This window comes from Archocentrus centrarchus, unplaced genomic scaffold (genome assembly GCF_007364275.1).
Source record: "Archocentrus centrarchus isolate MPI-CPG fArcCen1 unplaced genomic scaffold, fArcCen1 scaffold_66_ctg1, whole genome shotgun sequence".
NCBI classification, from domain to species: domain Eukaryota; kingdom Metazoa; phylum Chordata; class Actinopteri; order Cichliformes; family Cichlidae; genus Archocentrus; species Archocentrus centrarchus.
In genome coordinates this window covers 806,811-830,059 of record NW_022060283.1, presented here as the reverse complement: position 1 = coordinate 830,059, position 23,249 = coordinate 806,811, and the positions used below count along the sequence as shown (strand labels likewise).

General features: G+C 39.0%; 1 protein-coding gene across 1 annotated transcript in view; it reads left to right on the top strand.

The window, feature by feature from the left end:
* Positions 1 to 3,215: 3,215 nt before the first annotated feature.
* Positions 3,216 to 23,249, top strand: part of LOC115777709 (neurexin-3a-beta-like) — a 38,443-nt gene continuing 18,409 nt past the window's right edge. The window contains 5 exon segments of the mRNA XM_030725671.1: positions 3,216 to 3,312; positions 4,033 to 4,214; positions 4,996 to 5,167; positions 13,113 to 13,202; positions 19,619 to 19,926. Of these exon segments, the coding sequence (XP_030581531.1) occupies positions 3,216 to 3,312; positions 4,033 to 4,214; positions 4,996 to 5,167; positions 13,113 to 13,202; positions 19,619 to 19,926 (849 nt within the window).

Here is a 23,249-nt window from a genome sequence, read left to right as displayed (position 1 = left end):
TTAACCAGAAGGATGTTTCTGCTTAAATAAAACTAGATATTTTGCTTTAAATATGACAAAAATCCAGTCTTTTAATGCTCTTTTAAAAATATTTATTGGCAGAGGTGATTATTGTCCTAGGAGCATCAGGACAAAATCAGGGCATGGTTCCTTTACTCCCATAAATCTTAATAATTATCTGTAAATAGGCCTTTTTTCATAATCATCTGTGAAATACTGGTATGTCTTAGTGCACTCCAAGCATTTGAGGTTTTTTGTGTTGCAAATTCTGTATCTGTGATAAAGTTGTCCTCTCAGTGAAGTGAGCAAAGCCTTATTCATACGTCTTCATATTCTGATGCTGTCCTCAGTTTTTGGTCCGCCTAAATCCCTTTGATTCCATTTAATTCATTTGATTCCATTTACACAAAGTGTTTGAGCTCCATGCATAATTTTAAGCTGGGAAAGGTTCTCTTTGCTTAATACAACAATCTGACTTCTGACACTTTACTTGGTTCTGATTCTATGCTTCTGTCACAATGCTACTTAGCAATATTTTGCTGTCATGTGCTCATCAGTGCAGACTGACTGCACTGTTGTCTGTCTCTGTTTATAGATTAGATAGCAATTACTTGCAAACATTTGCTAGTCTGCCTAGTGATTGCATTCAGTCTTGTTGAGGTTTTTTTATTAGTAATAGATACACTGGAAGGATATAGATTGTTTGACCTATGTACTGAAGGTAACTGTACTTTGTACTAACTTATCTACATTTATACTGTACTTTATACTATATACCTTTTGCCTGCACACCTTTTGTTTTACAACCTTATGATATGTGCTAATGGTTATTTCTGGCAGTTTTATGGCTCAATAATCATATTAATAATTGGCTGTGATAGCTTTATGTCTCATATTTTGTTGACCATGACAGTTTTATGGCTCATTTTGGAAGTTTTATGGCCTATGGTTTAAAGAATCAAAGGTTTTCTACTTCGTACATCCCTAATTAATGAGATATATGGTGGATTTTGGCAGCACAAACTACCGTAAATTTTAAATTGCCAACATTATCAATTGCTGCCAGGTGCATTCATGTCAACATGACTGTACTAATGAGCGATGATTGGAATTTGAAAGGCTGCCAAAAAGCTAAGAAAGCTACCAAAATTTATGTAACTCGTGTCAAGTTTCATAATAGGGAAACCAAATCTTGTAAACTGACACGTTGATCAAAGTAAAGCATGAGTAAGCATATTTAAAATATGTAACTGTTTAAAAAATAAAAACATTTGGACACAAATTGTGAAATAATTGGTGTTTAATGTTAAAGTTAGATGCAATTAAAACTAAGACTTGGAAAGTTATGAAACAAAAGAAGGAGGAGTCAGGGGTCCTCTTTTAACATAAGGGAGCCCAGCAGAACACCGGGGAGTCTCCGTCTTTGTTTGTCTTTGTTGGCCTTTTAACCTGCATGTGCTTATGGCGTACACCCTAGTGGACCTTTTTGCTGTCTTTTTTGCTTTTGTTGAACTTGTATGTTCAATAAATAATTTGCATCAAACTCTGCTCTTTTTCAGTGATATTGTTTTGTCCAAGTGTTTGGTCCTAATTGAATTTAAAAAGCCGGAATCTACAACTTTTCGGCCTGAAAAGGTTCTGCAAATCCTATAAAATTTGCAACCTGACAGTCTGAGTCAGACCAAGACTGTATGGAGACAGGCTGACTCCTACCGGGCAACCTCTGCAGATGCCTTGCAATTGAAAGTGGTTGCCCAGAAGTTGAGGATATTATATCCTGCCATCCAACACCACTCTAGGTTTACAAGCCACTGACAAAATATTTAAAAACCATTACCTAGAGCATAAATGCTCTGATTAATATAAACTTCTTTAATTGACCCACAATTACTCTGAGTTTAATAATAGTGAATGTGAGTGTGAATGGTTGTCGTCTGTTGTCTGTGTTAGCCCTGTGACAGACTGGTGATCTCTCGAGGGTGTACCCTGCCTCTTGCCTTATGGCAGCTGGGATAGGCTCCATCCTCCCTGTGACCCTGAATTGGATAAACAGGCGGGAGGGATGGATGGGACATGGATGTGTGACTCCTTCAATGTTAACTTTCTGGATTCTGGTCTCTAATAAGTGAAGTGCAATATGAAAGAACTGTGTAGCTGCTAAGGTTTATTTTAATAATGTTATTATGTACAAGTTTGCAGAATTAAAGGCATGTTAAGATCCATTCATCCATCCATCCATTTTCTTCTGTTTATCCAGGGCCAGGTCACAGGGGCAGCAGCCTAAGCACAGAAGCCCAGACCCCCCTCTCCCCAGCCACATCCACCAGCTTATCCAGGGGGGACCCCACGGGGTTCCCAGGCCAGCCGAGAGAAATAATCTCTCCAGTGGGCCCTGGGTCTGCCCCGGGGCCTCCTCCCGATAGGACATGCCTGGAACACCTCACCCAAGAGGCTCCCAGGAGGCATCCTAGTCAGATGCCCGAACCACCTAAACTGGCTCCTTTCGATGTGGAGGAGCAGCGGCTCTACTTTGAGCCCCTCTGGAATGGCTGTGCTCCTCACCCTATCTCTAAGGGAGAGACCATCCACCCTTTGGAGGAAGCTCATTTCTGCCGCATGTATTTGCAATCTCATTCTTCCGGTCACTACCCAAAGCTCATGACCATAGGTGAGGGTAGGGACATAGATTGACCGGTAAATCAACAGCTTTGCTTTCACGCTCAGCTCCCTCTTTACCACGACAGACCGGTGCAGTGTCCGCATCACTGCAGATGCAGCCCCGATCTGTCTGTCAGTCTCCCGTTCCCTTCTCCCTTTTTCCTTCTCCTGTCACTCGTGAACAAGACCCCGAGATACTGAAACTCCTCCACCTGGGGCAGCAACTTGTCCCTGAGCCGGAGTGGGCGCTCTACCCTTTTCTGACTGAGGACCATGGCCTCAGACTTAGAGGTGCTAATTCTCATGCTAGCCACTTCACACTCAGCTGTGAACCATTCCACTGCAAGCTGGAGGCCATCACCCGATGAAGCCAACAGGACCGCATCATCTGCAACAAGCAGAGATTAGATTCTGAGGCCACCAAGGCAGAAACCTTCTGCCACTTGGCTATGCCTTGAAATTCTGTCCATAAAAATTATGAACAGAATCGGTGACCTAAGGCAGGCCTGACGAGGTCCAACACCCACAGGAAATGTGGCCGACTTATTGCTGGCAATATGGACCAAGCTCTCACTGTGGCTGCACAGGGTCTGAACTGCAACAATAGGCCAGATGCCCCCTACTCCCGCAGCACCCCGAGGGACACGGTCGAATGCCTTCCCCAAGTCCACAAAATACATGTAGACTGGATGTGCAAACTCCCACACACACTCGAATATCCTTGAGAGGATAAAGAGTTGGTCCCGCATTCCATGACCAGGACGAGAACCGCATTGTTCCTCTTGAATTCGAGGTTCGATGTTAAGAGCCTAGTTTAAAAAATGTTTTGGTCACTATCAATAACTGTACAATGGGTGATTTTTCTTATAACTCACCCATGGAAGGTTTAGTGGCCACTTTTTTTTTTTACTCCAATGCTTGGCAATATAAACCATTACAAATAAGAAATGTCTAATGTCTTAGCTACTTACATGTTTTCGGAGGGCAGGGAGTCCTTTTGCTTCTCTCCTAAGTATAGGATTAGTGTTAGGTTACAGGGTTACAGTTGGGGTGGCCATTTTTTTTTTTTGCTAGATTCCTTCTGACCCCAAGGGATTTAGTATAATCTATGAGCATTTAACACCTAAAATATTTATAGAAAAAAAGAGGGAGTAAAAGTAACCCAAGTACAGAACGTTTGGGCACTCCATATACATTAGTAAGCAAGTTGGCGTTGAGCTGATATTGCACACACACCTGCTCTGCGTTGAGTTACTTCAATTTCTTGTGCACAGCAACTGTAATATCACTTACACCACACGGTGAATGTTCAGAAATCTACAGCTAGCAGATCCTTGTTTTGTAATTCATACTTCCTCCTTATGTTTTACTTAGCTGGGACAACATACATCTTTGGCAAAGGTGGAGGCCTCATTACTTTCAATTGGCCAGCCAATGAGAGACCAAGCACAAGGACGGACAGGCTGACTGTTGGCTTCAGCACCTCCCTGAAAGATGGCATCCTGGTCAGAATTGACAGTGCACCTGGTCTAGGGGACTACCTCATGCTGCACATAGTAAGTCCTCAAACACATCGTGCTTGCCCAATGTGAGATTTTTTTTTTCTATCTGACGTTTTTGGTTTCTTTTTTAAAAAAATATATATTATGATGGCTTTATGGTTTTATGCCCCAAGCATGTTCCACAGGCTTCAGTTTTAACTGCTTTAGCAAAGTCCAGAGGTACAAAGTCCAAAAGATAAGAGAAGTCCAAAAAAGATGAAGGAACTGAATCACAAGGGAGTCAGAAAATATAGATGAAAACAGTTGAACAATGTAAATCAGAGAAATATAGACAACTCAACAAGGACAAAAGGAAACACTATATAGGCAGGGAGGACTCATTACTGGAAAAGTAAGAAAAAAAGAGGGAGAGGAACACAGGTGAACACAATTCAGAACAGAATCAAGGAATCAGGAGAACATAGACAGGAAGCAAAACTGACATAAAGAAAACTAAACTTTTTATGTAAAACAGTAAATAACCAAAAGTATAACATTCTTTTGGTTGCTTCTTTAATGCAGCATCCTTAACCCTTTAATACTGGGTGCCGGTTACCTGCCCTTACTAGCTGTGAACAACTGGTTAAGACGTAACGTATTGCTGCGGAGTTAGCTGATCAAAGGAACTTAGATCAGCTAACTTTCCATTTCCTATTCTTTGCAAATTTATGTTTTGATTTCAAATGGGAAAAAAGAAATATCATTAATTTTACATTGTATAGATTTGGAGTATAAAATGAAAACAAATGACCAAAAAAGTACATGGACCCTTAATAACTGCAATTTCTCATTTCAGCAACAAGGCAAAATTGGAGTGACCTTCAACATTGGCACAGTGGATATCAGTGTGCAGGAAAGCAGCACCCCAGTGAATGATGGGAAGTATCACGTTGTCCGTTTCACCAGAAATGGTGGGAATGCTACACTGCAGGTGGATAACTGGTCCATTAATGAATACTTCCCACCAGGTACAAACTATCAGTGACTCAGTCAGTCATGAAAATGAAATAACTGGTATTAACAAGAAATAATAAGGCAGTGGGATTGTGTCATTGTGAAACAGTTAAGAAGATCACTGGGCAGCATATGCTTTAGTAACATAATTGCATTCATGTTGGAATTTGAGTCCCGAAGCACTTTTTATACTGTCATACTGCTCCTTCTCAGACCTTTGTTATTGTTGTTGTTTTTTTTTTTTAAACACATCTATTTCTGAGCTAAGAAGTGACTAATCACAGCACACCTAAGCCACTCAAATCAATAACTGCATTATGGGTGACCATGTAACTCTATAGACTTTGGATGGACATGTTAGACATGTTGTCATCAAAACACAAAAAGAGAGAATGATGTTCCAGCTCTCCATTAGAATTTCAGAGTAATAGCGAATCAGTGCCAACGTTCAATGATTCTTCCTTGATGGTGTAGCAGCCTACCACTTTATTAACAAACTTTGTGTTCTTTTTTCTTTCATTTTTCACCTATATACTGTATAGGTGGGGCATAAAACTCTGTTACCAGTAGTGTTTTTCTTTCCTGTGTTTACTCCAACTGTCTGCAATAATTTAGATCTTCCAAGTCTTATCCTTAACAGAAGTCGCATTTAGAAACAGCACAGCTTGGCAGACGATTGTTTTCGTTCATGCAGCCTCTCCAAACCTAGCACACACTCTACTGTTTCACATTTTCCAAGGGAGCCAGCTGCATTTTTTTTATGCAGCCTGCATGAACAGACAATGGAGACAGCATGAACTGTGAAAGAAACAACACTGGGGCATTGCTGTTTGGTGGTTAGGATTAGGGTTAGGAAGACAGACAAGCAGCTGACTTAAATAGCAAGGGGGAAAGCTGATCAGAATTTTTTTATAAAAGTCAGCTGAAAAGCCATCCGGGCCAGGTGACTTACCGCTTTGCATACTCTTGATTGCTAATGTTATTTCTGTAGAGGTCAGATCTTTCTCAAGGTCTTTGAAATGATCAACACTGATGGAGGGAATATCCAGAGATCTGAAGAATTGTTCTAGCTCATCTATACCATTGGGCGCATCAGAACTATATAACAATTTGTAAAAGTCTCTAAAGCAGGAATTAATTTCTGTGTTATGAGTATGAAGTACCCCCCTCTCATTTTTTATGACCGGGATTGTTTGTTTCACTGATTTTTGGTGTAGCTGGTGCGTTAACAGTCGGTCTGCCTTCTCCCCTTTTTCATAAAAATCAGTTCTTGTTGTGGATATAAGCTATTCAGCCTGTTGTGTTGAAAGAATATCAAATTCAGTTTTTAATGATATGCGTTTTTTGAAAAGGTCTGTTGATGGTGATCTGCTGTATAACTCATCCACTTTTAAAATTTCTTCGGTTAATTGTTTAAGACGTTGTTTCTTTTATTTCTACTGGCACAATATGAAATTGTCATGCCCTGCTGATACGCTTTTAAAGTGTCCCAAATTGTCAGAGGTGACATTCCTGGGGTTTGATTCACTTCTAGAAAGAAGTTAATTTCAGATTATATAAATTTCAAATATTCCTCTTCTGCTAGCAGTAGATTGTCAAAGCTCCACTGACGATTTATAGGGTGTTTGCTGGGGATAAGCAATTTCATAGAGAGTGGTCCATGGTCTGAGATGACTATACTTCCATAATCACACATTGTAATTTGCTGCAAGATTCTCTTATCAAGAAATATATAGTCTATATGGGAATAGGTTTTATGGACCCAAGAGAAGAAGGAATAAATCCTCGAGGTAGGGTTACGGAAGTGCCAGATATCAACCATACCTTAATTTTCAAATAGTGAGTTAATAGATTGGGCAAATTTTGAATTTTGACGGGGAACTCCGATCTAGTGAGGAGAGCATGCAATTTGCATCACCCGCTATTATAAGGTTATGAGTTGACATACTTGGTAAACTTGCAAATAAATTGCTGAAAAATATAGGGTCGTCGCAATTTGGTGCATAAAAACAGGCAAAGATTACTGGTAGTGTGTATATCTTTCCAACCACAATCATGTAATTACCAGTGGCATCTGAATGTACAATAGATTCCGTAAATTGCACATTGTTACTAATTATAATCACGACCCCTCTTGATTTTGATTGAAAGTTGAATTGAAACACATTTTCCACAAAAGCGTGTTTTATCATTTGCATGCATATATGCATCTCGTGTAGGAAAACAATGTCTGCCTTAAGCTGCTTCAGATCTGTCATGACTTTTTTAAGTTTTACTGGATGATTGAGCAATTTTACGTTCCAGCTCACAAAGTTAACTGGACAACCACTGGTGATTTTTATACTGTTTATGTCAACCATACTAAGTAATGCATCTTAAGTTTGTGATCCCACACCCTGATTACAACTTATTAAGGAAACACAAACATATCTAGCAAAACAAACCCAACAGCAAACCAGATCTGGTATTGATCCTCCCACTTCACCCAGAAGAACATGGTGAACCCAGTACCCAAAAAAATGAGATCCACACATTTTGTGCTTATAGTGAGGAAAAAAGAACGGAAAGAAAGAAAAAGAAAAGGAAAAAAAAACAAACAGGAGCACCTGCTAGTAGGCCCCCCTCAATCTGGCGTGAAAACAAAAACAAACATCTCGAGCAAACTCGTAGTGTAATTGGTGAAGATGGTGATCGGTTCTCCATTAAAATGTGCGCACACACACAAAACCTTTAGACCTCACAGGGTTAAAGGCCTTTACACACCAGATATGAAAAATTAATGCAAATGTTAAAAATATTTTTTAGACTCACTATTTTTAATGTGGTCATTCACACCGACCAGGGAATTTCACACGATAAATTTGCAGCATTTATTTTTCTGGATAAAGTTCAATTTTTCTGATTTTTGCATGCAAACAGATCTGACCAATCAGTCCACTGCATTTGGCAACAACTGCACTCAAGCTCAAAACGTGCACTGCTAACTGAATAATATAGAAATGGTAAAAAGGAAAAAAAACATGCCATTTTATCTCACATTCACAGCTAGATGCTGCTCCAGGTCAATCAGGTCAGTGAAATTATTTCTCTGCCTTCTCAGATGTGATCCCAGGTCTGACAACAAAAGCTTGAAGTGCCCCACTGACATCCTGGAATATGAACGAAAATGGTCATGATACAAGTTCAGCTCCTGGATCAAACCATGAAATTCTGTTGCCTTCTTGAGAATTGGGTGAATCTAGAATCTCAGTTTCTTCCTTTTCTTGTTAGAAACATAGAGACAAATTAAGTCTGTGGACTCCAGAAACTGACAGTAGGGCCCTGTGGAGACCACAAAAAATATTTCCATCACGTATCTGTCCAAGGCAAAATCCCTCAAGTCACATAGAATCCACTCTGGCACCCTCTCCTATTAGCCTGTTCCATCATTTGCTTCAATGCTTTGGATCATTGCATCTGTTTCCCATGGGTAATAAGCACCCTGGAGTCTTGGTAACTGTGTTTGAGACAAGTGTAACGAACAAATTGTTCTGCTGTTCTGGCCAGCAACATTTCTGCTCCAAGAAGGGTCTTTGGCTATAATGTTTTGCAATTCAGTGTGGCTCTCTGTGTTAGACAGGCATTCAAGTATTGAACTATTTGGCAATGTTTCCTGGTGCTTGGCCTGGATGGATACATGATGTACACAAGCCTCCCGGACTCTTTTCATGAAGCTACAATAGTAGAGCAGTGAGATGTTCAAAGAATGGTGCAGTGCTAAGGGGTGGGCCCTCAATTTGTCATGTAAATCTGGGTCTGTCCCCAGAAGCTCATGTATGGAATTGCAATATTTTAAACTGTTAAAAACTGTTAAAAAAGTGGAAAATCATTATTAGATAAATAAGAGAGAGTTTATTTGTGGAATCTATGAAACTCTGCTTATGGCTATCCAATCTGAAACCTACCCCTATCCCTAAGTGGTTCCTCTGGGATCTGGTGGATTTAAAGAGGTTAAGACACTGCAGTGTCTGCAATGTACCTGGTATCTTTAGGTTGTTCTCAGGGGTCATCGTTTGTCCCCTTTTCAGCTCCTGCCCAGTCTTGGTATATAACTTCTCTTTTTGAAACAAGATTTTGTTGCTTCCACCAGGTGAGTTAAGCTGTGTCCATACAGGGAGGGATTTGCTCACTCCACATTGCTTTTAAGCTGACAATTGGTTGGCAGTGGATATTCCAGGCTCTGGTTACTTAGGAACACTCTAATGTATGTACCATACTGTCATCCTGTCAATCACAGGTATCCTGTCTTCTCATGGTACTTTCTTAAATTGCTTTTCCCAAAGTTGAAAAAAACTCTATCTCACAATCTGCTCACATTGAATTGCCAGCTTTTTTTTCGCTCTCATTTGGAGACAGAGATATACAATTCCAAAATAAACCTTTTAGCCTGTGTCTTTGAATGACCCCCATTACCGGAGGTTTTGTCCGTTTCTGTATCTTCTGCTGTTGGTGCTTTTTTCAACACCCATGGCTTTTGTTGAGGTCAGGTTCCTTTTTCTCTTTTAAATATGGTCGTGTCTGTTGTGAGTTTGTTTTGTTGTATTTCATCGCTGTTTTTGAAAATTTGCATTCTAGCAATAATTTTTAGTTTCAAAAACACCTTATTAGGATTAAGGGCTTTTTTTTCTTTTTTGCATCCTGACATACTATATTTAATGCAGAGTTAAAGCACAGCAGTGCATTGTGTGTCAGCTCAGAGACCTTTGACAGATTTTATCCATTCATCCATCCATTTTCCTATTTGTTCGGGTCTTGGGGGCAACAGCCTAAGAAGAGAGACCCCCTTCCTTGGCCACTGCCAAAAGAGGGGTCTCTCAGCTTGCCTGGGATTACCTCCATACAAACTGAGAGAAAAATCTTTCCTCCTGGTTGGATGTGTGCTAAATGCTTCACCTTAAATGCATCCAAAATGCACCCTATTCAGATGCCCAAACCACCTTAACTGGTTGCTTTCTATGCAGAAAAGCAGTAACTCCATTCAGAGCCAATCCCAAATGACTGAGCTCATCACCCTATCTCAAAGGTGGGCCAGGCACCCTTACTCATTGTCACTGCTTGTGTCTTCTTCTTTCAGTCACAAGCCAGAGTTCATGGCCATAGATTAAAGGAGAAACACAGATCAGCAGCTTTGCTTTCATGTGCTGTCTTCACAACAGTAGTCTGGTACATGACCCATACAGTGACAGAAGCTGCACCAATCTGTTTGTCCATCTCCTGCACTACTCTTCCCCCACTTGTGAACCTCAAGATTCTTGATCTCACCCTTCAGAAGCAGCAGTTAATTCCCAACTCACACTGGGCGATCCACCCTTTCCTGTTGATGATGGCCTCAGCTTTGGAGGTACCCAGCACTTGGCTGCAAACCACCTGAGACAGATTTTACATACCAGAAATCTTTTTTTTAGAGTTTTCATTTTAGACCCTTAATAATTCTGTGTAGTTTTAAAATATAATATTCATAAATGCACATCCTGCCCAGTGAACTGTAACTGTGAAATATATTTGGCTCTGCCCTTTTCTGTGTTTGTGTGTCTGTTTTGTCTTTGTTATTTTACAATAATGAAAGCCCAGAAGAATTTTCTAACACATTATTTGTACTTACGGCTCATCCATTTTGGTATTAGCTTCACTGAAATATATATTAATTTTAAAAAAAGAGGAAAAAGCTAACCATTTTCCACTGATTTTGACCAAGATTTAATTTTAACATGATTCAATGATGACACTATTAATTTAAATAAGGTTTGTCTACCTTCAGAGAGTGTGCATCTGATGTTACTCCAAACACACTATCCAGGGGTGAAATTAAATCAAATACATCTGACATGTTCAACAAAAATTCCTAACAGAGAGCTGAAGGTCAAACAAAAAAGATGTGAAAAGGCACTTTACAAATCTGTTAAGATTAATTTCAGATAAGATCAGAACGTTTGGGAAATCGTGATCTCCAAATCTGATTATTGCAGGGTCTTTACCTTACAATATAAAGCTCAGTGAAGCAACTGTTGTGATTTGGTGCTATATAAATAAAACTGAATTGATTATATTAGATGATAATGGTATTAGGTGATTGGAAAAAAAATCTGATGCTTTATTTTCAGACTGACACGGCTATCAGCATGTACATAATATGAACAGTGAAAATATTATGCAGAAAAGAGTTCATTTTAACCATTTCTTATGGAATATCCATAAATTTTTAATAGAAATTAAATAGGACATATTGGTATATGGTTTAAGTAGACTTGAGAGTGTAAGCAGATTTTGGTGGGGGTGGCCTGATGTTCAGTGACCACATCCTCTGACCCTACTTTGAGGACCTTTTCTTTTTTTTAAAATCTGCCATAATTCTTTTTGATGTTTTGTAAGACCCATCGAGTATTGATTAAGTGGCAATAAAGAAATCTGTGGGATCTGTAAGAAGATGTGAGATACTGACTTCCTTACAGGATCAAAATCAATGAATAGAGCGAATCCAAGTATTGCTGCTACAGGTCAGCAGGAAGGTCCCACAATTTTTTTTTTTTTTTGGCAGTTGCACAGATAACCCATATGGCCCATCATTTGCAGTTGTCAAAACCATGGAATCAGATGCAAGATAATCAGGGGTAAAGGTGCTTTAGTGCTCAGGCCTTCCCAAAAGTGGGCGTTGCCCACTCAGTGCAGAAGGGGTTATTCTCAAATGAAATATAAAATTTTCTTTTCTAGTCAGCTAACACCAATATCATGTAATATAATCAGATAGAGATGGTGATTTCCCAAGTTGTGCTGATTTCATGCTGTTCTTATCTGGAGCTACACTTAAATAATTTTTTCCCAAAAAAATTCAGCTTCACAAATATAACAAAAAATAAATTCAGCACAAAAACAGTACAAATTTGAGTCTCACTTGCCTTTATATGCTTTTAGATATACTAAGTTTTAAATAAGAGGACTATTTATACCTGTAAAAGAGGCAAATATTGACAAACGTTAGTGAAAATGTATAGAAAATGATGTAAAAATCAAGAAATCATACAAAATAGTCTTCTGGTTTGACTACCAGAAAGACGTGTGGAGAAAGTTGGACTAAACTCAAAAATGCACATCAGTTATTGAAGCAGGAAGGCAGTTTGAGGATTTCTTTGTGTAAATATCATATGTGCTGTATATTTAATGAAGATTTGGGGCAAGCTGATATTGTCAGTGAGGAATGTGATAATTTTAAGAACCTTAAATGAGCTCTGTATAGCCTCAGAAAATTAATTTTCAATAATAACACACAGGTGCTAAGTGATCAGTCTTGTTCACGTTTCCACACATACTTGTGTTAATCTTAAGAGCACTTGAGCATGCATGGGCACTGAAGGTGCTCTGAAGCAAAAATAACCATCACATCCTTTTTTGTAGAATTTTTTTTCAAATAAACTTGGGTGAAAGGCTGTTAAAGGTGACCTAGAGAGTCTTGGAAGGTCTTATTTTTTAAGTTACATGACAATACATCCAGTAACAAAAAGTGGTAATGAAAATAATTTATTGCATAAAACTGTTATCCCTAAGAAATTACTGACCAGTTAGGTAAACCTGACTTCTAAGATGAATTGTACAGTTTCTATTGAAAATAATTTTTGTGGTCAGTAGTAAAATAACAGTTTGTGATGATTTCTATAGTAAGCCAGATAATCTTCTGTGAAATGTGACATCAGTGCATACTCTACACAAAGTGAAGCAGAAAAAAATTATTAAACACAAAACGTCTGATAAAAAGCCAAAGATAATGAGCCGTAGGTATCCTTTAACTAAAACAATTTTATTCAGAATGTAATTTTCAGCTAAATTCATAATAACCTTTTGTAAATGTAGAGAGAATTTGATATTTCCTTCATGATGTGACTCTGCTCATCAATACTGTCTTCTTAAATGTCTTTTTAAACTTTGAAGGGAACAGCGACATTGAACGGTATCAAATGGCCAATAAGAAAATTCCTTTCAAATTTGTCCGACCAGTAGAAGAATGGCTACAAGAGAAAGGTAATTTCAAATTGATGTGTATCACATTGTGCTCATTGTTCTAATGTAATGTCAACTCTACCCTCTAGAATAGCAAGAATAAACACATGTTATGTACACTCTATGTAAGGATTAAAGGGGGCCCATTATGTTCATTTCCAGCTCTGCATTTTTATTCCTGGACTTTACTTCATGTAATTAACAGGGGGAAAAATTACTTTACTAGCCCTATGCATGCCCCTCAGTTCATTCTCTGTCTGAAGAGTATATTAGCTGTTGTCCCCAAAGCACAATAGGTCCCCTTTAAAATGAATTGTGATTTTTGAGACTTAAAAGCAAGAAAATGTGTAATATTTATCTTTATTCTAGATAAATACATGACATAACACATTCATACACCCATTCAAACATTTCTTTGAAATTTGTTTTATGGAACGCATATTTTGGACAAAGCATCATAAAACTTTTTTTTTTTTTTTTTATAAAAATGAACCTATACATATAATCTCATGTTACTTAAAATGACAACTAACCGAGGAACTAAATAAATTAATCAGTCATGTTGGGGGGAAGGGTGTCAACGTATAAATGAAAGTTTTGGGTAGCATATTTTAAATCTTTAGTCTAACTTCCAATATATACCACAAATATGAACCAATCTGAATCACTCAATCTGACTGTATTGAAATTTCTTGTACCGTGAAATGCAAATAGTCACATGTCATTATCAGTATGTTGTCTAGCTGTTAAAATAGGCCCTCAGTCCTGTTTTAAATGAATGTTACATACATGGACAGAATTGTTGGTACCCTTCTAAGGAAAAATAAAACCCACAATGGTCACTGCAATAACTTGACAAACAGACATTGTTTTTGAAATGTGGTTCAACAGAATTATTTTAGAAAGCAAACTAATGGAACTGGCCGGACAAAAATGATGGTACCCTTGAAAAGAGTGAAAATAAAGTTGACCACAGGGACATGTTAAACTAAGGTGTGTCCTGCAGAGACGAGATATTAGGGGAGACTGAGCAACTAGGCCTTTGACATCACCAAAAGCATCCCTGACCAAAACTAGCTTACGCCGTATTTGTTTGACTGTTCAGTGTAAAATTACACACATCCGAGCTGCCACTCTCAACAATGTAAACGATTTTTTCGGGTCATATTTTTCCTTTTATTGGGCATAAAAAATTTAAAAGAATCAAGAGAAGTTTAGAGGAAAATTTTAAAAAATACAGAAAAAAAGGTTTTAACAATGATCTGAAACCGACAGCTGAAGACGTCCATTGACAGCCACCCGCACTAAGACTGCATATATATTTATAACAAACTGTATATATTTATAACAAAAAATAAAGTGAATTATGAGGATCAATATTATAATTGTACAATGATATAATTATAACCATCTGTACCCCATAGTGGCCAGCTGCCGTGTATCTACTGTTTGTGTATAAAAACATTTCTGTGCAGGCTGTAATCACTGTTTACCCCATAATGGGGCTGTGGAGCATCCGCAGCTATTTACTCTGGACGAGGCTGTAAAACTTTATGAAAGGAGTCTGATACAGGGCGATGAATCAGTAATGCTCACTTCTGTCTGATGACAGAGACACCGAGGTGAGCTGTTGATTTCCAGGAGTTCTCAGTCAGTAATTCTGCTGTTTGCGCAGTTATCTGTGGTTAGCCATAGCTAACTGAACCTTCCTTCGAGGTGGAGCTAATGTTGTCAACCACTTGGACACTGAGCAAATGAACTCTCGTACGATGCGAGAATGTAATCAAGCAGTTTATCAGAAGGAAAGTGTGATTTTTAGGACACCCGATCGGCTCCCGTCAGCTGTCCGAGGCAGGTCTGATCTGCTGAAAATCAGTAACTGCGAAAAAAATGGGAATAAATGAGCATCTTTATGTGTGTTTTACACTAGAAGGGAAATCAGCAAACACTCTGATTCACTGACCCTTATTTTTCTCCATTTATCATCAGATTGAACTCAATTTATCACTGTTCAGAATGACTTAGTTACTCTCAGCTCACCTCTGTAGGAAACTGCTGAAATTTGTACTTCTGACCCATCCTGGGGTCAGTGGAAGTCTTACTGTTATTGCTGCACTTGATGGTGTTGCAAAATTGAGCAGCTATGGTGGTCATTCTCGCAGACATTCAGGAAACTTTCGGGCACTCAATGTAAAACACACTGAGCCTAACCCACACAACAGAAAAATGCAAATGGTGGCCTTGGAAGTCACATAATTTGCCAGGGCCACGTCGAAACATGAGTTCCTCAGTCTCCCTTAATCTTTTGTAACTGGTGTCCTGTAATTAGGATCACAGGTGTCTTCTAATTTTTATTTAATTAGTAATTAGTCTGTGTGCCTATTTAAAGGATGAAAAGTAGTCACTGTCACTGGCCCAAAATGTGAACATTGGCATCCTTGAAAGAGTGTCCTTTAACTTTAGGTGCAGAAGTAAAGCTGAGTCTTGTCCTGTTGAGGTGCTTGCTTCTATGTTGTGCCATGTGTTTGTGGAGCGGCTGTTTGGTTTTTCCAATGTAGAGGTGCTGTACACTATAGCTACACTATACACTATAGTATGCACCATTTTGGGAGTTTTGTCCTTGGGATGAACCAGTATTTGTCTTATGGTATGACTGGGTCTGAAGTACACTGGGATGTCATGTCATGCTCCCGAGTTTCTTTGTAAAGAAAGCTCTTAAAACATGTGGCTATCCTAACTAGGCTTTCATCAGATCAGCGAAGATGCAGAGGAAAGAAGCTCAGGCCACGAACACCAAATAAGGAGAAAGAGAATGACAAATAGAACAACAATCTCATCGCATTGCATAGCATAGCATGTTTGTCAGAGAAATCCAGGAGAATTTGTTCTCCAAGCACAACATCCCAGTGTACTTCAGACCCAGCTATACCCTAAGACAAGGATAAAACTTCTAAGCACAAGCTAAGCCACATAGTATATGCTCTGTAGTGCAGGGAAGAGTTCTTGGACCTCTAGATTGGCGAAACCAAACAGCGACTCCACAACACAACATTGAAGAGTCACCTTGACAGGACGGGGCTCAGCTATACCTCTGCACCTACAGTAAAAGGATAAAGGACACTCTGTCAAGGATGCCAATGTTCACCTTTCTTACACATTCTGATGCTTGGTTTGAACTTCAGCAGGTTGTCTTAACTATGTCTACTTGCCTAAATGCATTGAGTTGCTACCATGTGATTGGCTGATATAGATATCTGCATTTGATGAGCAGTTTAACAGGTGTACCTAACAAAGTGACTGATGAGTGCATTTATTCTTGGAGTCTATCGGGATAGCTCCTCATGCAGCCCTTCAGTTCATCTTCTGTCTGAAAGAATCAGGTTTAGCTCCTCACCCTTTAATGCCACCCTCCCTTTAATCCAACTTTCTCTTGAGTCTCCTTCCATTGATAAGCCGAGGGGTTGAATAGCCGATAGGTGAGGCTTTTATCTACACAACCAGAGCTATGTGCCATAGATGACCTTATTAGGAATATCTACCATTCACTGATATAAAATGACATAAACTGCTTGAAACAAAACCTTTTGGTTCACAGGGTTTACTTGCATCTACAGTGACCTCATTTGAAATCATAGCCATGTTAAATATGTGCATCAAACCATGTAATTATATGACAGAAAAAAAAAAGAAACCAATTATAGGTCCCCTTTAAATTGTATTGGATTTTCAGTGTAGTGCAAAGAAGTGAGAACATTCTTCATTGGTGAAAATACATACTTCAATTTTTCTGTGTTCTATACAGTATGTCTACCCCTACTTTTTATTGCAGATGTGTTCCTCCTTTGTCATAAATGCTAATACAAAATTAAGGAAAGGTCTACGATTGTCTGCCATTCTTTACACAATTCTTTTTAGCCACTCTTTGCTACAGTGATTTGGTGATTCTACTTTACACTTTAAACTTCTCCAAGCGTGTTCTGATGACTTAAAGTTAGGAGATATACTTGGCCAGACCTTTGTTTTCATTTAGCAATAGTATATAAAAACTTACTTTCACAGGGTAGAAGGTATAGAGAGATGCTACAGTGGTATGCAAAAGTTTGGGCACCCCTGATAATTTTCATGATTTTCCTTTATAAATCATTGGTTATTTGGATCAGCAATTTCAGTTAAATATGTCATATAGCAGATGAACACAGTGATATTTGAGAAGTGAAATGAAGTTTATAGGATTTACAGAAAGTGTGCAATAATTATTTAAACAAAATTAGGCAGGTGCATAAGTTTGGGCACCCCAACAGAACAATTAGATCAATGTTTAGTAGATCCTCCTTTTGCAGAAATAACAGCCTCTAAATGCTTCCTATAGCTTCCAATGAGTCTGATGATTCTGGTTGAAGGTATTTTGGACCATTCTTCTTTACAAAACATCTCCAGTTCAGTCAGGTTTGATGGTTTCTGAGCATGGACAGCCCGCTTTAAATCACACCACAGATTTCCAATCATATTCAGGTCTGGGGACTGAGATGGCCGTTCCAGAACGTTGGACTTGTTCCTCTGCATGAATGCCTCAGTAGATGTTGAGTAGTGTTTAGGGTTGTTGTCTTGTTGAAGTATCCACCCCCCCGGCGCAACTTCAACTTTGTCACTGACTCTTGAACGTTGTTCTCAAGAATCTGCTGATACTGACTGGAACCCATGCGACCCTCAACTTTAACAAGATACCCAGAACCTGCACTGGCCACACAGCCCCACAGCATGATGGAACCGCCACCAAATTTTACTGTGGGTACCAAGTGTTTGTCTTGGAGTGCTGTGTTCTTTTTCCACCATGCATACCACCCCTTGTTATGTCCAAATAACTCAGTTTTAGTTTCATCAGTCCACAGCACCTTATTCCAAAATAAAGCTGGCGTGTCCAAATGTGCTTTAGCGACTCTGTTTGTGGTGTGTGTGCAGAAAAGGCTTCTTCTGCATTACTCTCCCATACAGGCTCTCCTTGTGCAAAGTGCACTGAATAGTTGAATGATGCACAATGACACTATCTGCAGCAAGATGATGATGTAGATCTTTGGAGCTGCTCTGTGGGTTGACTATGGCTGTTCTCACCATCCTTCACCTCTGCCTATCTGAGATTTTTCATGGCCTGCCACTTCGGGCCTTAAGTAGAACTGTGCCTGTGGTCTTCCATTTCCTCACTATGTTCCTCACAGTGGAAACTAACAGCTGAAATCTCTGAGAGAGCTTTTTGGATCCTTCCCCTAAACTATGATGTTGAACAATCTTTGTTTTCAGGTCATTTGAGAGTTGTTTTGATGCTCCCATGTTGCCACTCTTCAGAGAAGATGCAAAGATGAGAAACACTTGCAATTGGCCACCTTAACCCTTTCTCATAATTGGGTTCACCTGTGTATGTAGGTCAAGGGTGAATGAGCTTACAAAACAAATTTTATGTTCCAATAATTAGTGCTAAAGGTATTCAAATCAATAAAATGACAAGGGTGCCCAAACTTATGCACCTGCCTAATTTTGTTTAAATAATTATTGCACACTTTCTGTCAATCCTATAAACTTCATTTCACTACTCAAATATCACTGTGTTCATCTGCTATATGATATATTTAACTGAAATTGCTGATCCGAACAACCATTGATTTATAAAGGAAAATCATAAAAATTATCAGGGGTGCCCAAACTTTTGCATACCACTGTATCCATAAAGGTCATCTCCCTAGAACTTTATGCAGCCCCATATCGTCACATGCCCACCGCCACCTTTCAGTGTCTGCACTATGCAGTCACTGGCCATATCAACATCAAACACATCTGATTCACTCCTTACTAATTTATTTTGACCAAATGATGTACCGCTAATAATCATGTTTCTTCTCGTGTTTTGCTGGCAAATTTTAATCATGCAATGTTATGCCACTGTGTGAGCAACGTTTGGAGAGTTTATATAGTGGATTACATCATGTGTCGTCCTTTACACTGTCAAGATGGATTGTAGTTTTTTGAAGATGGCCACTGTGCACACTGCTGTTGGCATGGTTTTCTTACTATGGGCTTGCTTGTTGCATTAACATAAAAACTAGCAACTGGGCTAAAATTAGCATAACTATGCTGTTCACAGACTGTTGTTCATGGAATTCATCTTAGTTATGTAATCACTTGCAGTTTTCACAGGTTCTGTTTGTACTGGGGCTGTAAATTATAACCCTTTTTTTTTTTTTTAATCTAACCTGTTTTTAATTCTACATAATACCAACTAAGCTATAACTGAACCTAAAAATATTCAGATTTTTGTCAAAAGATTAAATTTTAAATCATGTACTATTTTATTGGCACTTTGCATGGGTGTTTGCCGTTTTGTGTTATTGTACTATTCAAAACTTCTTTTGCTGTTGAAAATATCTTACTCTGGATGTCTTCTCTAGGGCGGAAGTTAACAATTTTCAACACTCAAGCAACAGTCGCAATTGGTGGTAGTGATCGTGGCCGACCCTTTCAGGGTCAACTGTCGGGCCTTTATTACAATGGCCTAAAGGTGTTGAACATGGCAGCTGAAGGCAACCCTAACATCAAGATTAATGGCAGTGTAAGGTTGGTAGGCGATGTGCCTAGTGTGGCAGGTTCAGCCAGGACCACAGCCATGTCTCCAGAGATGACTACTACCTTCATTGAGACAACTACCATGATGTCTACTACTACCACAAGGAAACACAGATCTTCCTCAACTATACAGGTATGTATATTCTTCCAAATTTTACATACACGGAACAACAGTCATGATGTAAGTACTTGAACAAGTGCACTTTCGTCATTCTTCACTGCATTAACATTTGAAATAAAATAACATATAGCATTAAAGTGCTTTGTCTGGATTAAATTTAAATCCATCTAAATGATTTGTAGTCAAGAACAGATTCACATCCCCAACATTGCCATGGAAGACATGGACAAACTGTGCAATCCTCAATCTGTGTCATAGACTGTGTATAAAAGGCATAAACTTAGCCATCACCCAGTAGTTAGTTAAGTTCCCTGGTGAAGCTGTGAGCAGTGTTTTTCACTATTAATATAATCGCAAACACAGATGGGACGAGTGAGAGGTGGTTCTGACTGTAAAAACAAGGGACATTGAATGCTTATTAACTAATGACTGTAGCCTGTGTAGTCATGTGTGGCTTCAATAACGACCATAATTTTTAATATGCACTTCAGATTGTATTCAGTATGACTTGAAAATGGCATTTGAGTGCGTGATCTCTGTGGTGACCCCTAAAGTAAGTAGCTGAAAAAAGAAGTTGAGCGTATAACAAGAGCATTAACTGAGGTCACAGAGCAAAAGGCTGTTTTCCCATAGAGATTATATAATGAGAAATCTGTTTTTAATGACCTGCTTGTCATTTAAAAGAATGCAGGCTTCGTGTTGTACTTCAATTGGCTTTACTTTTCAGACTCAGACCATGCTTTATACAGTATACAGTTTATGGTCTGTATAAAATAACGTTTTATAGGTTATCTGAACCTAATACAAAGCTTAAAAAAATTATCTACTAAAGTCGTGGTGTTTCTAGTACAAGATTATGTAGCTTGTATTATTGTTATTCCCTGCTGAGGGAAAAAAGGAATTTGATACTCAGTTATCTTGACAAATTTTAGAATGCAAATATTTTTGAATACTAAATATTTTTTAAAATATTTTTTTCTTCTGATGAAAAAGTTAATATAAACCAGAGCAATAAATACAACAAGCAAAACCAGTGATAGTGTAATGGGCTCACCTGTCAGTTAATTCACATTAATACTATCGGTCTAACAACAACAACAAAGATGGGCATCCGTGGAATGGCATGGTTTGGTAGATTCCACAGTCTGTTGAGCACTCTGGATAAATATTGGTAGAACTGCTGTTGCTAATATGTTGATATGCACTGAGTTTTACTTATCAGAACTGTTGATCAAAAAATAAATTATACATACATATATATATATATATATATATATATATATATATAAAAATCTTAACTCAAGGTTTGATTATGGAGTCTTTCAGTTGAACTCAGAAAATAAAAGCTGAATGGTGCCAGCTTTCTGTACAGTTCTCTGTACAGCTCTATTCACTCGCCCATCGAAATAATTGAATTAATGTATTACAATCACCTCCATGGCTTCCACAGGTGTAGAAAACCAAGCATGCAGACTGCTTCTACAAACATTTGTGAAAGAATGGGTCACTCTTAGGAGCTCAGTGAATTCCAGTGTGGTACTGTGATAGGATGCCAACTGTGCAACTCTAGTTGTGAAATTTCCTCAATATTAAATATTCCACAGTCAGCTGTTAGTGATATTATAACAAATGAAAGCAATTGGGAATGACAGCAAATGACGGAGTGGGGTCAGCAGCCACAGAGATCACCAACTTTCTGGAGAGTCAACTGGTAAAGACCTCCAAACTTCATGTGGCCTTCAGATTGGGGCATGATAGTGTGTAGAGAGCTTCATGGAATGGGTTTTCATGGCTAAGAAGCTGCATCCAAGCCTTACATTACCAAGTGTAATGCAAAGCATCAGCTGCAGTGGTGCCACTGAACTCTAGAGCAGTGGAGACGTGTTCTCTGGAGTAATGAATCACACTTCTCTATCTTGCAATCCGATGGCTGAGTCTGGGTTTGACGGTTGCCAGAAGAACAGTACTTGTCTGACTGCATTGTTTTTCAGGAGTTGGGCTCAGCTCCTTAGTTAATGCTTAATGCTTCAGCATACCAAGACATTTTGGACAATTTCAGACTCCCAACTTTGTGGGAACTGTTTGGGGATGGCCTCTTCCTGTTCCAACATGACTGCGTACTAGAGCACAAAGCAAGGTCCATAATGACATGGAAGAATGAGTTTGGAGTGGAAGAATCTGACTGGACTACACAGAGTCCTGACCTCAACTCAACTGAAAACCTTTGGGATGAATTAGAGCAGAGACTGAGAGCCTCACACTGGTGCCAGACCTCTCGTCCGGCATCAGCGTCTGACTTTGTGGAAAGCCTTCCCAGAAGTGTTGAAGCTGTTACAGCTGCAAATGGTGGGCCAACATCATATTAAACTCTATGGATTAAGAATGGGATGTCACTCAAGTTCATATGCATGTTGTTACGGCCCAGGCAGAGCCTGCTGTCATTTTTGACCTAGTGGGTGTGGCTTGCTCTTTCTCAAGCCTTACCATTTTGTACAACTGACTCAACTCAGCAATTAAATCAATGTACTTAAGGTGAGAGAGATGAGAGTTCCAGTGCCAGAGAGCCTTTGTAAACAGCTCTGTTGCCTTAGTGACTAACTCCTGTGTTTTGTTGGAGTTTCTTCCTTTTGAAGGTGATGGTGGCCTATTTGTCTCTTTTAGTTGAACTATTAATAAAAAGCTTTTACTTTAACAGTTTTGCCTCCTTGTCTCCTTTTTGTCAACCTGGACACTTTTTGTTACTCTCTCACATTCCCTGGACTTTTTAGGGGAACATAACAAGTGGGGCTTGTCCGGGATATGACAAAAGGTCTGACATTAGCATCATTTGGCTTTTGATTATATTTTGCTGGTAGTTGGCTGACATGCTGTTACCTGCATAAAATACAACTTCCCAGTTAAGTAAGGTGAGTGTCCAGCTCAGCTTTTTTGTTTGAGTGTTAAATGCAGTGGTTAGCACAGTTTGAACCCCTGGCTGGGGTCTTTTTATGAGGAGATTGCATGTTCTTTCTGTGCCTCTGTGGGTTTCCTCCAGGTACTCGAGCTTCTAAAATGATCGTGGTCTGAATCAAAGATTAAAATGCCAATACTGTAAGTGCCAGTCCATTCTATTTCCAAGTCAAGAAGTTAGCACATAAGGTGAATCTACACTGGAAACAATTTGCAAGTGATGGGTTGACCAGAGGCCACAGAAAGTGAATGAAATTTGGCAGCTTTGGTTGCTGGTGACGAGAAGTGAGCAGGACCCGAAATAAACTTATCTCACCTTCCAGGCATGTGTTTGAAGTGACTACCAATGGGAGCGCAGGATGTTGTTGATAAACATATGACACCAC